Source organism: Toxorhynchites rutilus, chromosome 3 (genome assembly GCF_029784135.1).
Source record: "Toxorhynchites rutilus septentrionalis strain SRP chromosome 3, ASM2978413v1, whole genome shotgun sequence".
NCBI classification, from domain to species: domain Eukaryota; kingdom Metazoa; phylum Arthropoda; class Insecta; order Diptera; family Culicidae; genus Toxorhynchites; species Toxorhynchites rutilus.
The window spans coordinates 155,046,794-155,062,778 of record NC_073746.1 but is presented as its reverse complement, the minus strand read 5'-3'; the positions used below and the strand labels follow the sequence as shown (position 1 = coordinate 155,062,778).

Sequence of the window (15,985 nt, the reverse complement as noted above, 5' to 3'; positions counted from 1 at the left end):
CGACCACTTTTGGATGCAGAATGTCACCGCTGCCTTAAAATGTTAAAATTTGAAGGAAAATTTTTATATCATGTTATTTGATTACTGAAAATATGTATTACTGACTATTAATTAACCATCTATACATTTTCCGATGTTTTACTGACATTCTTCATTATAATGTAGAATCGTTATCAGATACAATTTTTGTTGATTTTTTTTAAATTGGCAAAAAACTGTTAATCTATTATAAAAATACACATTTGACAGAGAAAAAAATATTTTCATTCATAATTTTCATTTGAAAATTTTGTTCATTCCATATGAAATGCCTTTACCACTTTCGCCTCACCAATTGGAAGACGAACCGTCAATGTTGTCAACGCGAATAGGTTTGTATGTTCGAAGGAACGGTTGAAATTTGAAAAGAAAAGAATTTGAAATAACAAAAAATGCCTGCACGATCTCAATCAAAACATGAAATTATGCTTCTCAATATTAAGAAAGGAGATATTAAAATACATGTATCCCATCATGTATCTCATCGCGTTTCTGAGATTCTAAAGTATCTTTTGAATCTAGCAAAGTATGCATTGATTTTTCTATTCGGTGAAAATTTTTTCATTGCTCAGATTTTTATTCTAGTGTCCGGCTGGTTTTCGGAAATGGTGAGTACTTCCGCTGCATGCTCAAATCGTTTAAAGTGACCATGCACACATTTTGACAACAGGGTCAACCACGAAGTAGCAGCCGAACTCCGCCCCGTAGCTACCGGAAGTCAAATAAAACGTCTTCTCATCACAGTCGCCGCCGCAGTCGGAAACATGGAAGAAGCTCCCGTCGCTACCGAAGCATCAGTAGTCGAAGTACGTTAAGCCACAGCTCAATATCCGATTGTTCGTCTTGTGTGACGCCAGATCGAACTCGTCCTGTGAACCCACCGCCGAGTACTTGTTTGGGAGTGTTTGGGTTGAGTTGCTACACTCGTGAGTCGGATTTGATGAATATCTTTAGTCGTTACGGAGCGATCGATAAAGTAGTAGTCGTGTACGATGCTCAAACGAAGGCTTCCAGAGGGTTTGGATTCGTTTACTTCCAGGATATAGAGGGAGCCTCGATTGCTAAGGCACAGTGTAATGGCATGATGGTGCACGAGAAAACTATCCGTGTTGATTATTCCATTACCGATCGTCCACACACTCCGACACCAGGAATGTACATGGGCAACAAAGATTCCAGGAAGAGACACCACCGAACCGTTCACCGCTATCGGGGTAGAAGTTATGAGTAAGTATAGCATTTTTGTATGGTGTGCTTTGTTTTAATTTTGTTAAATTTTCCGAGTGACCGAAATTGATAAGCAAACTCCTGCGAAAAATTGCCATGTGCTAGTCTGGACCTCTGAGCTATTAATGGTCAGGTGACTTCAATTTGGGTATCTGATGACAATTCAAGCAGTCTGTACTAATATATAATTTTCTTATCCAACGGTGATGATGAATTGTGAATCGACAAAATTGAGAACCATTGTGTTCCAATGGAGAATTACCGTTTACCCAGCAAGGCGAATTACTTGTTCTCGTGAAAGTGTTATTGACGGCCAACCTGATAAATCTAGTCGTTTACGAGATCTTATGTTTAATGTCAAGACAATAATGATTTTTAACCCTAACTGTCGTAGTGTGCTCCGTCGGAGTGCTCCGTCGGAGTGCTACCTCTGCACCATGCACTGCATCGAAAAGTATGTATATCGCGCTGGTGTGACCGATGTGCAGTATCACCCTGATGTCGCCTATAGACGACGCTCGCAGCGAAAGGGTTTAAGAAAAAAAAATTAACAGTACCTTTCACATTCACCCAGGTCTTCGATATATTTGCTACTGCTTATAATCATTTGAAGCTGGATCGATATCAATCGTGTTATTAGAGCAGTTCCAAATGAAATCGACAAATGACAAAACATGAGTATTTTTGATTCGAATGAAAGTATGTAGGGTAGATAGGGGCAATATGGTCCCCCTAAGAACGAAACGTCCCAAATCATGTAGGAACATCTATAAATTATGCTACATATTAAAACCACACGATTTGAAATCTGATCTATGTATATTGTATGAATACGTTTTAAAAAGATTTATGTGGAAAGAGACGAATGAACTCTCAGAGTTTAAAGTCTCTCTAATTCAATACCTTCCTTCCTTCCTTATGTGGAAAAATTCCACTTTTAAAAATGTGTTTCATTTCCACCGATCGAAAACACTACGGGGCAAAATGCTCCACCATGCGGGGCAATATGACCATATTTATTGATTCAATAATTTAAGCATGTTTTTGTAGGGGAATAACGTAACGAGTTCATAAAACGAAAGCTTATTCTATTTTGCAACTTCTACGTGTATTTCATTGGATTCCATTCTGTTTGCATGCACAAAAAATAACAATGTGATCAACGTGATTGTACTACAATTTTACGTTGCTTAAATCAGGAACAGAGAATATCTGTGCATCGATAGCATTGGTTCCGTTTATCGCCACCCGTAGAGAACTGAATTGTGTCTCACAGTAGCAACATAAGGTGTCCTGTGGAATATTCTATAATGGTTATTCCTTGCTCAGCACCCTGCGCTCATCTGCCTTCTTCTCCGCATTGCTGGGATTTTGGAATTTTCGGTCTGCACCTGTTGAATAAAGATAATAATTTTTATATTACTTGCTGCTCCTATGGAAACAAAGATAGTTACTGGAATCACTGATGTTTTATCGACGTTGCATTGCCTTTCTGGTGGAGTGTTATATTTCTGCTGTACGTCCTCCAGTGAATCGTAGAATTTCCCGACTGCAACGCGATTGAATCATTTAGTCCTAGCGGTCGATGTTGCTTCTGGTGTACGAAATGAGATTTGTGGGTGACACTTTCGAAAACCAGCCACCCAATCTATTCCGGCTAATTGATTTTGACTATTGAAAGGTTGAGAAATATGGAGCAGCAAAGGGTCTGCACAACGTAGATAACGTTTAAGTGATTCTCGCGGAACACAATGCACTAAGGATGCTTGTAACACTGTCGTACTTCTCTTCGCTGCATCGGTGGCCGCGTTCAAGGTCTGTGACCACTTTTGACGTAGGATTACGTCTTTCATTTCTATACCGGTGTGTAAAATCAAAGCTTCGAAAACGAAAGCGTTACGCCGTACATCGAGATTTTGAGCGTTAATAGCTCTTAAACAACTGACCGAAATGATATGATAAATACTTCATTCGAAAGATAAAATGTCTACGCGTTATATACTTGTTACTTTTTCATCCAAAAACTTGTTTCAATAGCCTTAAAATTGCTTTCAAAACAGGCTATTGAAATCACCAATCGGTATATAAGCGAGCGTCGCTCGGAAATCCACTCAGTTATAATTGAACAGCGATTGGAGCATGTTGTCTCTGTTCTGGTGAAGCTGAATTCGTTCATCATGAAAGCGCTGATGAACGGTGTCACCAAGAGCCTGTGTGTGCACCTTAGGGCAGAAGGGAATCCTCCAGGAGGTGATTGATGCCATAAACGGTTTCACTCGAGACATCGGAGCAGCCGCCACACAAACACATACACGCGCGGAACTTTTTTCGTTGGGTTGCCATCCAGCGTCGAGAAGATTCCGGAAAGATGTTATCGTTGCTGGAAAATAATCTGCCAGTTCCCCTGGGAATTGAAAAAAAAAAACATTCAAGCGAAAGAGTTTATTTTAATGTTTTCTATCCATATAACACTGCGACCAAATAGATTTGGTTTTGTGATTTTTCAATCAAGTGCAATTAACAGGTGGTTATCGAGTTATAGCATTAACCACTGGTGGGCTTCGAGTATCGAGGAGAATGTGGAAAGATGTTATCGTTATCGTCAAGTGCAATTAGCAGGAAAGCTTCTGAAGATTATTCTTCCCCATCAGTAGGATATTTTCGTATCCAGTATTGGATGCGTGCGCAACGGAAAATGTTTCGCATCGCGAAAGTTATATAATTTTCAATCGATACCACACCTTCTCTCGATTCAATCGGACAAAAAAGCATACTTAAGCGATACTCTGGTGGTGAAACACTTTCATTTTTCGTGAGGACATCGACAAGACAACATCGTTACTGAACGAGCTGGACGAGCTGGACGGAGAGGCCTGACCTGACCTGACCTGACCTGACCTGGGAAAATTATGCAGACTGAGATTGCCAACAGATATTTTGTCTATTGGAAATGGAATACAAATCATATCACAATACAAGCAATGTATCATTGTTCAGTCTGGGAACAAAGACTAGGTTGCGGTGGACTGTATTTTCGGGAACTTCTGAGCTCGGGACCAATTGGCTGAACGGGTGGAGCTCTCGTCGGGGATCGTGGTCGGATGCGGGTTGATTTGCTGGATCGGAAGCCTTGAGAAAGGCTGAATACTCTTTTGGAATTAGAAGTGTAGAGGAAAATCTGGCGAAAACTTAACAACTCTTTCATATATTTCTTTCTCCTTCTGCACTTCTTCTATATGTTTTGGTCGGGTGCTTCTTCTTCCGTTGCTGCTGCTGCTTTCCTCGGATGTTGTCGTCGCGATGGTCGGTGAAATAGTGATGTTTTTCGGGCAGCGCACCTCGCTTTTATAGTGAGTGCGAATTGCGTTGTTGTTAGTTTTTCTCTGCTGTGCTGCGTAATTTCTTCGCTGGTGGTGTGGCATACGACGTTCGTAGGTGTGGCATTTGACGGGGGTTTTTCTCTTCCGTTGGGACGGAACAATCATGTATTATACAAATTTCGTGTGATTGCTTCTTTTGCTGAATATTGTGCCTTCAACGTAACGCTCTCGTTTTCGAAGTCCCCCAAATATTCATTTATTCATTCATTCAGAATTGATTCAGATGCAACTAAAAACGAATGATCACTGAATCAACGATAGTCCTACGTCACTCTTGCGGTTATATCACAGATATAACCCTCTTCCTGTTTTTACAATCGGATGTTCTGATATAATTCCGCACCATGATTCCACATCTAACTATTTCCAACTATGTTCACGGATTTTGACAGCTGTTTTTACAGGTTATGTTGAAAAAATACCTGGTCATAATGCCCCAAGCAGGTATGCCCATTCCGCCCCGTACATTTACGCTCAATAAAAATGAACCGTTCTTTTACATGAAACGGCAAAGCAGCGCAATATATCTTACTATAAATAAAATCGCTAAAAAATAAAGCGCGGTCGTCGTGAACAGTCGTAAACGGTCGTAAATGTTCGTATTCTTGACGTAAACACAAACATAGTGAGAGAGTGAGCAGTGAGCAGCTGCGATGCGTTTTTTGTGTGAGAGAGTGTGTGCGTCTGCGTTGTTGCGAGAGTCTGTTTGAGTGCAACAGCAAAGCTATTCCAATGACTTTGCGGTAAACTTATTAAAACATAGAATTGGGCCGCTAGTCAGTAAAAATGTTCAGAAATAATACCAGTACGAATTGATATAAAGAGCAGAGTCATAAATTTCAGCATGGAGCGTACAGAGCTTATTTTGTTGACTGTTTTTTTATATGTTTTTCGTGATAATAAGTCAGTGAGATATTTCTCTCAATATCTTTATACAAAAATTGAATTTGAATACGGTTTTCACGGAGATACTTAATAAGAGTATTTCTAACACAATTGTTGGCAAAAAAGTGCTATTGGTTCAATAACAAGCCCACACGAACGGTGGCCCATTTCGCCCCGCCTGGTCATATTGCCCCTATCTACCCTATTCCGTTTGGGTTTGAGGAAATATGAATTTTCCACGTTATTTGGGAATTTTTCGACTCAAGTGTAACTTTTGAAAAGGGCGTATCGATTTTAGTAAGAGAAATCTTTGATAATTTATATCTCAAAAACTATGAGTCCTACCGAAATAGTGTCTTAGAAAGAGTTATAGAGTATTGATGACCAAACGAGAAAAAATATACACTGAGAGAAAAAAACTGGTACAAAAATGGCTACAAGATGGTAAAACTATTTTTGACCAACTTTGCAACATCGAATTTTTATGAATTTTCGAAACTTTGAGTTTTTGTATGTTAACAATCGTTTTTAGGCACAAATTATGAATCCTGATGTAAAAATATATGTTAAGAGTTACGTTGAAAAACACTTGTGAACATGAGGGTTAATACAAAGCGTAGCGATAATGAATGAAAATTGAAATATATATAAATTTAAAAAAAAAAAATTGAAAAAGACAATAAATTAGAAATGTTTTTTCAAATATCTCTAGAATGGCTGCAATTAGAAGAAGACCTTTTTTATTTTCAATCACATCAGGATTCATAATTTGTTGCTAAAAATGACTGTTAATACATTAAGGACCGCACGTTTTGGGGCAATCTTGAACATTTGTTCGGATTCCACGAATGAGATAGTTTTCTTCGATGAGAATGAGACGAAGGCGAGCCATCGGTAAGCCTTGTTAGATTCTTGGCAAACCAAGCATTTAACCTTCAAGTGTAGAAAACACGGGTTATTTCGTGATACATCCATAACAGACGGAACGTGAAACACGAGATAACTCGTGAGCGGTCCGCAATATGTTATACAAAAATTCGAAGTTTCGAAAATTCATCATTTATATGGCGGCCCTCTCCCCCCCTTAGTGAGGGAGGAGGGGTCTCGAACTATCATAAGAACCTTCCCCGACCCCAAAAACGCCTACATACAAATTTTCATGTCGATCGGTTCAGTAGTTTCCGAGTCCATAAGAATCAGACAGACAGACAGGCAGAAATCCATTTATATATATAGATAAGTAGATAGATGGATCGTTCTTACGTGAGTGTTTTAGCATCACTTTCCTTCAATATCATCGAATCAGCGGTAAGTTTTCTCATTTTTACTTCAGAAACATTAATGTTTAATAAGTACTAATCAAGTCGGGTAAGACGGACTCTCCACCGAAGGGAAAGACAGACATTTTGTTTTGAAAACAGTTTGATCTTTTTCAACAGATGCCCACTAACTACGTTTGCAATAGCAACCAGATATCATGGACGAATCAGCAGAGCGGTTTTTAGAACGTAATTCTAATCTGTCATTCCGAATGCCGAAAGCTATTTGAGACATGAATAAATGGAAAAAGTTACAAACCCTTCTAAGTGATTTTATTCAAGCCTTTTTGTTTGATCATTTTTAAGGCCTATTTGAAGACTTCCAAAACTGATCGAGTACTTAACTTCAACTTCAATTTTTTTAATATAATTAAAATGTGAACCTTCTATGCTAACGGACTCAAGCACATTTCAACATTTCAACTACATATTCTGCCGTTCTACGCATAGTTGTCCCATGTTACTTTTTGACGTTTTTCACTTTTTTTCATAAAACGTTGTTTTTATGCATAATCTTACGGAAAAACACAAAAAACATATAGTTTATTCCCAACTTTTAAAAAGACAACATCAAGCTCAATTGTCCCATGCTGATATTCTATTCATAACTGTCCCACCATATCGAATAAGTCCGTTCAAGTACAAGAGTTTCATGTCACACTTTCAGTAGGCCTAATGCACTCTTTTCTGGTTTGGAAGAACGAACTAATTCGTAAACAAATAAGAAAAAGTTTAACAGAACACGTGTACATCTTGTTAGCGAGGGAGGCGATCTGGCGTAGTGGTAACATCCAAACCTTCCACGATGAGATCACGAGCTCAATTCTCACTCCCGACATTCTCCAAAAAATGGAAGAAAAAGTGACGAACCAGCCGAAATGTATTGAAAGTCACTATAATGGAGAAAAAAAACTTGTTAGCGAAAGCCTGATAACAATGAGATTTATATTCTGCGAAGGTGTTGCAGATCACTCATTTCTTTATAAAACGATGTTTCTATGCATAATCTTTCGGAAAAACACAAAAAATGGTTGTTCCCAGTATATCAAAAAACAACATCAAGTTCAATTGTCCCATGTTGATATTCTAGGCATAACAGTCTTACCATGAATTTTTAAACCCGTAATCAAGCTTGATTGATTCAGTGAGGGGTTCTCATCACATTTCATTAAACAATAGTATAGTGCTTATAAAAATCCGGTGTATTGCAAAATTTAAATGCTTAAAGCTTTTGGAAGACAAATATGCGAGAAAACTTCAATCGCGTTTTTCTCAGTTGCTGATTTTGGAACATGGGCGACTATGCGTAGAACGGCAGTATTAGCATAAAAAAAGTTTTGTTGGTTTGAATTTGGCGCTTGGGAGTTGTTTAAAAACAATATACACCTGATTGACATTCTGTCTGTACATTATATAGAGTAATATCTGGTCACATCACCGACAGCTATGAATAATCGTAAATAAACTCGAAAGGCACTGTAGTGCATAAAATTTACTAGAATCCGATGATAGGTTGAGCAAAGAGTCCGCTGACACATATATTGGCATACCTGTATTTTCTAGTCAAACAAATATTTGTACATGTTAGAATAGCATGTATTTTTGCTTGAAAAACTGTGGGCCACTGACCCATTGGAATTGAAATGTGGATTTCTGGTCCAGTAACCCAAGCTCCTGTAGAATTACTAATTTTAGACCCATCGGTATACGGTATACGGTATACATCGGTATACGAATTTTAGGACCACCTTCTTCCCATTCGCTGCGACTGAAATAAATGAAGGGAACACTGAAATTAGTCTTTAGTCTGAGCCGATTTTTTTTCAGGACAAGGACGGGATATAAGGAGATTATAAAAAAGTTGATTTTTTTTTTTCCCAAAATATATTTTTTATTAAGGCACATGTGGCGTTAGCCTGACGGGGCCGGGGGTCCAATATTTTGACAATTTTTGTCTTACAACTATGTTAGTAATATGTAACCGATTACTCGCGGTTGGCTCGAGGTTAGTATTACAAGTGTTCTCATAATTGGTATGTTGCAGTCTTCGATGCTCTGTACGTGTGCCCGATACGGGATACTTCCTATTGGGATGCAGCTGACCATTAATCAGCAACGCCCCCCTAGTCTGTACCCCATATCTAGCGTGGTGCGTCTTTCTCGACTCGAGGAATCCAGGATAGAATGGTCACTAGCCGGCGCAATCATCAGCTCGTGTAGAGTTGTCATGAGCGGTACAACCTTTGGCTCTTGTTGAATGATCAGTGGACTGCACAACCTTCGGCCCGTGCATCTGTAAAGAGTGTGTGTATGTATTGCCGCGACTAAGTAAAAGTTTATCGATCGGATAAGAGGGATATGAAACGGGGACACAACGAAGGAAACATCATTAAACGTTGACATCGGCGTTTCTGAGGAACAGGTATAGATGAAGCAGAAGATCAGGATCCCGGCTACCTAAGATATCCCGGACGGGGATATCCGATTGTCTGCCTTTTGCTCTCAGTGCTCTAGAGAGCTGAGAGCGAGCAGCATGGAACCGGATACACGACCAGACAATATGCTCGATGTCGTGGTAGCCATCGCCACAATCACAAAGATTGTTTGCTGCGAGCCCAATGCGATAGAGATGCGCGTTTAGGTTGTAGTGATTGGACATAAGCCGAGATATTACGCGAATGAAATCACGACCTACATTCAATCCCTTGAACCATGCACTCATCGAGACCTTAGGGATAATCGTGTGTAACCAACGACCGAACTCATCTTCACTCCACATGCGCTGCCAACTAACGAGTGTGTCCTGACGAGGAATGTGAAAAAATTCATTAAAGGCAATTTGCCTTTCAAAAAGTGTGCCTTCTGAAGCGCTAGCTAAGTGTGCCTTAGCTAGCGAGTCCGCTTTCTCATTCCCCGGAATCGAGCAATGAGAGGGAACCCATGCTAAGGTAATCTTGAATAATTTTTCGACCAAAACACTCAATAGATGTCTTATTCTTGTTAGGAAATAAGATGAGCGTTTATCAACTTTCATTGAGCGGATTGCCTCTATTGAGCTGAGACTGTCTGAAAAAATAAAATAATGGTCGATGGGCAGTGTTTCAATGATCCCTAGAGCATAGTATATCGCACCCATTTCTGCGACATACACGGAACAAGGATCTTTGAGTTTGAAAGAGGCACTGGAATTTTCATTGAAGATGCCGAAGCCAGTGGACCCGTTTATGTATGAACCGTCAGTAAAGAACATTTTATCAGATCCAACTTTCCCATATTTTTCCGAAAATATCGACGGAATAACATTGGAGCGTAGGTGATCTGGTATTCCATGGATTTTTTGTCGCATGGACAGATCAAAAATAGCAGAGGAATTGCAAAAGTATGGGAAGCAAACTTGGTTGGAGATGCCTGGTGAAGGGTGCACGTCGTGGGTAAGGTACTCATGGTATAAAGACATAAAACTTGACTGAGGAGTCAGTTGCAGTAGATTTTCGAAGTAATCAATCACCAATGGATTCATGATCTTGCAACGGATGAGAAATCTGTAGGATAATTCTGTGAACCGAAGAGTAAGCGGGGGTACTCCTGCCAAAACTTCGAGACTCATCGTATGTGTCGAATGCAAACACCCCATGGCTATACGCAAGCAACGATATTGTATCCTCTCCAGCTTGAGAATATGAATCCTGGCAGCTGATCGGAAGCAAAAACTGCCATATTCTAACACTGACAATATCGTTGTTTTGTACAACTGAATGAGGTCTCCTGACCCCACCATGTTCCGGTAATTGTTTGGAGAAAATTGATTCTTTGCTGGCATTTCTGTTTCAAATACGCAATGTGTCTCCCCCAGGTACATTTAGAATCAAGGTATTTGAAAAACATAGAGTGTTGGATCGTTTTGCCGGATAGGTGAAGCTGGAATTGGGCGGGTTCGTGCTTCTTAGAAAAAACGACCATTTCAGTTTTCTTCGTAGAGAATTCGATACCCAGCTTGAGGGCCCACGTGAACAGATTGTTCAGGGTATCTTGCAAGGATTTTTGCAGAACGACGGGATTAGTACCCGTGATGGAAATAACTCCATCGTCTGCAAGTTGTCTCAACGTGCAGTCTCTAGTTAGACAATCATCCATATCATTGACGTAAAAACTGTACAAGAGGGGGCTTAGGCAGGAGCCTTGCGGTAGGCCCATAAAACTGTAACGAGAAGATTTTGAGTTGCCATGAGAGAAATTCATGTGCTTTTCTGACAGTAAATTGTACAGGAAATTATTGAGAATTGGTGAAAGTCCACGATTATGAAGCTTCTCTGAGAGAATTTCCATGGAAACTGAATCAAATGCCCCTTTGATATCGAGAAAAACGGAAGCCATTTGTTCTTTGCGAGCAAATGCGATTTGGATTTCAGAAGATATCAGCGCGAGACAATCATTCGTACCTTTACCTCGGCGGAAGCCAAACTGCGTATTTGACAGCAAATTGTTCGTTTCGACCCACTTGTCTAAACGAAGTAGAATCATTTTCTCTAACAATTTGCGAATACAGGATAACATTGCAATCGGCCTATACGAGTTGTGATCGCAAGCCGGCTTGTTGGGTTTTCGTATGGCTATCACTCTCACTTGTCTCCAGTCATGCGGGACAATATTCAGCTCCAGAAACTTGTTGAACAAGTTCAGCAAACGCTGTTTTGCCAAGTCGGGAAGATTCTTCAACAAGTTGAATTTAATCTTGTCCGACCCCGGAGCTGAATTGTTACATGAGAGGAGGGCAATTGAGAATTCTACCATCGAAAAATTCTCATAATCGCATTGGAGCGGAATATCGCGTACGACGCTTTGTGCAGGAACAGAATCGGGACAAACCTTCCTTGCAAATTTGAAAATCCAACGGTCAGAGTATTCCTCACTTTCATTGGTATGGTTCCAGCCACGCATTCTCCTAGCCGTATTCCAAAGAGTACTCATAGAGTACTCATCTCCCTTGACAAACCATTGACGAATTTCCGCCAATATCCACGCTTTTTTGCTTTAATCAGACCTTTTAGTTTGGCTTCTAGAGCTTGGTACTTTCGAAACCATTCCACTAATCCAGTTTTCCTGAATTTTTTGAAAGCGGATGATTTTTCAAGGTAGACCGTTGAACATTCCTTGTCCCACCAAAGTGATGGAGGACGATGTCGGAAAGTGGTAGCCGGTACGTTTCTTTTGAGCTTGAAGTGCGCTATCGTAAATCAAACTTGATATAAAATTATACTCTTCAAGGGGAGGAAGTTCATGCATCGAAATGATTGCTTCAGATATTAATTCTGCAAATTTTCTCCAGTCAATATTCTTCGTGAGGTCATACGCAATATCGACTGACTCACTAGATTTTGATTCATTGGCGATCGATAAAATTATTGGTAGGTGATCACTACCGTGGGGATCTTGGATTACCTTCCATGTGCAATCCAGGGATAATGAAGAAGAGCAGAGAGATATGTCTAGCATGCTTGCCCGTGCAGGAGGGTTGGCTATCCTAGTTGCTTCCCCAGTATTTAAAACTGTCATGTTGAAGTTGTCGCACAGATCATAAATCAACGTGGCACGGTTGTCATCGTAGAGTGACCCCCATGCTGTTCCATGGGAGTTGAAGTCACCTAAGATTAACCGCGGCTCCGGCAATGCCTCGATAATATCAAAGAACTGATGGCGGCCTACCGTAGTCCTGGGAGGAATATATATCGAAGCAATGCAGAGTTCTTTGCCATTGATTTGTATCTGGCAAGCGACAACTTCAATGCCTGTAATCGATGGGATAGTGACTCTATAGAAGGAGTGACGTTTTTTGATCCCCAATAGTACGCCACCAAACGAGTCGTTACGATCTAGGCGAATAATGTTGAAATCGTGACAATTCAGCTCGTCGGCTGAACAAAGCCATGTTTCACAGAGAGAAAATACATCACAGTTAGAACTGTGAACTAAAAATTTAAATTGGTCTAGTTTAGGGATGATGCTTCTGCAATTCCACTGTATGACAGTGGTCAAATCCTTGACCTCTTGCGCTGAATTAGGCATCGAGGGAAATGAACGCTGCTAAAAAGCCACATTTTTCTTTCAAAAATGTTCTCACAACCGGAAGCAAACATAATACTATACTTTTAAGAGGATCATTTATATTTAAAGCATTCAAAATGTTATCCACAAGGTCTGAAAGCGCAAGCAGGCCAGGTAGTGGCTGTTGCTTCGACCGCGAAAATGGAACAGACGTGTTCGTTGTTGTTCCGGGAAGTGCTGAGGACCCCTGGTTGGTAGCATGACCACGTAAACCGGGAGTAAATGTTGATGATCAAACTCAATTCCTAAATATTTTCGTATATCTATAGTATATCCATACTCGCAAAGGCAGAAAAGAAGAGTATAAGGATATATACGAATATCGATAGCTTTAAGGAAAACATATATTTGGGACATGTAATCTGTTGTTCTACGCATAGTTGTCCCATGTTACTTTTTGACAATTTTCACTTTTCTTCGTAAAACGCTGATTTTGTGCCTAGTCTTTTGGAAGAACACAAAAAAGTTATAGTTTGCTCCCAGCTTTTAAAAAAACAACATCGAGCTCAATTGTTCCATGTTGATATTCTATTCATAACTGTCCAACCGTATATTTTTTGCAGATCCATATCAAATAAATCGGTTCAAGTACGATAATTTTATGTCACGCGTTCAGTAGGGCTAATGTACGCATTTCTGGTTTGGAAGAACGGACTAATTCTCAAACAAATAAAAAAAAAGTTTAACAGAACACGTGTACACCTTGTTAGTGAATACCTAATCGGCGAATGACCTGAAAGGTTAAAGCCGACTGAAATAAATTAAATAAACAATCATCAATCAATGAATACCTAATAAAAACAAGTTTTATATTCTGCAAAGTATTGTGATTTTAGATAGTTTCCATCATAAGTAGTTTTAAAATAATCGGAGAGGGTTGGGTCAGCAGTCGGCTGATTTAGGGTGGAATTGCTTCATATTCAAAATCATTGCGCGAATATTGTATGATAAGATATTCAATTTCTAATAGTATGTATTTCTAACATGTATAATTGCCTGACTTTACACATTTTACAGTGACGATTACTACTATAAACATTCAAGGCGCTCACCGCGGCGTCACAGCACGAGATACCGTCGTCATCGTCGTCGTAATTCATCCCGTTCGCGCAGCCGCTCTTGGTCATGCTCTACCAGTGATTCACATCGCTCCTATCGATGTTCTCGTCGCTGATGGGATCTGAAATTATGTAAGTTGCAAGATAATGTGAAATCTATCAACAACCCAGAAAGTGTCAAGAATGTTTGTTGAAAATTAAGAAGCACGAAAAGAAATCAAGTCGTTATTAATTTTCAAAAAATTACAACGCAATTCAACCCAAAGAGGTAAGAATCGATTTTGTTTTTTCCTTTCAGATTTGCCATCATCACATCATTATGCGGACAATAATTAACCAAATAGCAATTTTAGTCATTATATTATAGTGAATTGCAATTGTTTTCTCGTTAAATACATTGAAGACTTTAACAATATCTAGAAAAATCAAAAAAAAAAAAATATATCTAGGAATATAAGAAAATTGGTTTGTTCATTTGTCGTTTATGAAAGGGCGGAGTGTAATGAGAAGATCCAATGAAATGCTGTCTAATCGATAAAGCCTACCAGCATGGATCTATGTTCAATCGAATGCGGTTTTCAGGTAAGCAAGAACTCCATGATGTAAAATCTACACACAATTAAAATAATATAGAATTGATCATTCGTTATTCGATATTGATATTGTTAGCAGAGTCATTCAAAATCCTTCAGATGGGAGGAAAGTATTGGGGATTTCTTTTAAGAGAGTGAGAACCCCTCGCGGCGACTAGGTTATGTTGATCACTCACATTGCAGATGCGGACAACCACTGGTTTTGAAGCCTTGCGCTCTCGAATCTGTCTTTATTCTTGTCTCGTGATCTCTCACCATTCTCTCGGAATTTTCGGTTTCCACTAACTTCATCCCATTGATGGCCGCCCCTCTAGCTGTTGGTCCATCGTCCGATAGGGCCCATTAGGGGCCACTACTGTGCATTTCCCACGATCGAGTGTGTGTGTATGTACTTTAGTGTATGTATAGACTTTTCTTGCTCGCACGGATTTCTCGCAGTTTGGCACGGCGGCGACTCTCTTGTTTTGATTGTTCTTTTTTGTGATGCTCCTACTTTGGGGGGTCCATTGATACGCGCGCGAGAAACAGTCATGGCAGAGGCCAGTTTTGAAAGACACTGTGTGGCAAGAAATTGCTCAGATCTTTCACATTGCGATGAAAATTGCTGCATTGTGATGTAATACTATCAATTTATTCCATTACGGATTTCATATACAGAAAGAGATGAAGCTAGTTCAAACATAGAGATCAATCAGCGGAGACACGATAAGTTACTTTCGTACTGTGTATCAGAGGTTCAATGACTATCAATAAGGAGTGAATCGAAAAGCGGTTATGAACGTTCGGAGCTAAGAATAAAAGAAATATTACTGTGAAAATTCATCAAACATTTATTTCATAATGTTTAAAGGGATAGTCTTGTTTAGAAGGTCGAAAAATAACGAATTTTCGAACGGAATTGGCGGTCATTTGAATAAAAATTAACTGTTTCATCGACATAACTCGTTATTTAGAAAATCATAAAAAATGAAATAAAATGAAAAATTGAGGTATCAATAAAACCGGCCACGATCATTTTTCAGTCATATCGGTCCACCAGATTCTGAGATAAACGTACCACCAGCTGAAGAAAACGTGGTTTCGAGAAAAACGCATTTAACACGTTGAGCCCCGTTTTTTCTTTCTAAGCTTTCCATTCAGCCCGTATTTGCTCAATATCAGTGTCGCTCCCCACTCTCAAAGTTATGTATTGTATGAAGAGAAAAAAGTTAGAAATTTGACTAGGAAGAAGCCACGTATCGTAAAACATTCGAAAACAAATAATTTCTGAAAATATTTCTTTATTTCGTAACTGTCAGTCCCAGTGATCAACATTATCCTAACGAAAAGCTGAAAGTCAGTCCCTACACTTAGAAAATTCTCGGTCGAAAACTACCAAATGC

General features: G+C 39.5%; 1 protein-coding gene across 1 annotated transcript; it reads left to right on the top strand.

Annotated features, from left to right (window-relative positions):
• Positions 1 to 563: 563 nt before the first annotated feature.
• LOC129778750 (transformer-2 protein homolog beta-like) lies at positions 564 to 14,425 on the top strand. Its single transcript, XM_055785844.1, has 4 exons — positions 564 to 647; positions 710 to 1,266; positions 13,970 to 14,142; positions 14,309 to 14,425. Exons 1-3 carry the CDS (start codon positions 645 to 647, stop codon positions 14,124 to 14,126), a joined length of 717 nt encoding a protein of 238 aa, XP_055641819.1. The 5' UTR covers positions 564 to 644; the 3' UTR covers positions 14,127 to 14,142; positions 14,309 to 14,425.
• Positions 14,426 to 15,985: the final 1,560 nt, after the last annotated feature.

What these genes read in the sequence shown, in the direction of transcription:
- LOC129778750 (XM_055785844.1), top strand. An exon ending in TATCGGGGTAGAAGTTATGA is followed by an intron (nt 1,267 to 13,969) that starts GTAAGTATAGCA and finishes CACATTTTACAG; the next exon opens with TGACGATTACTACTATAAAC.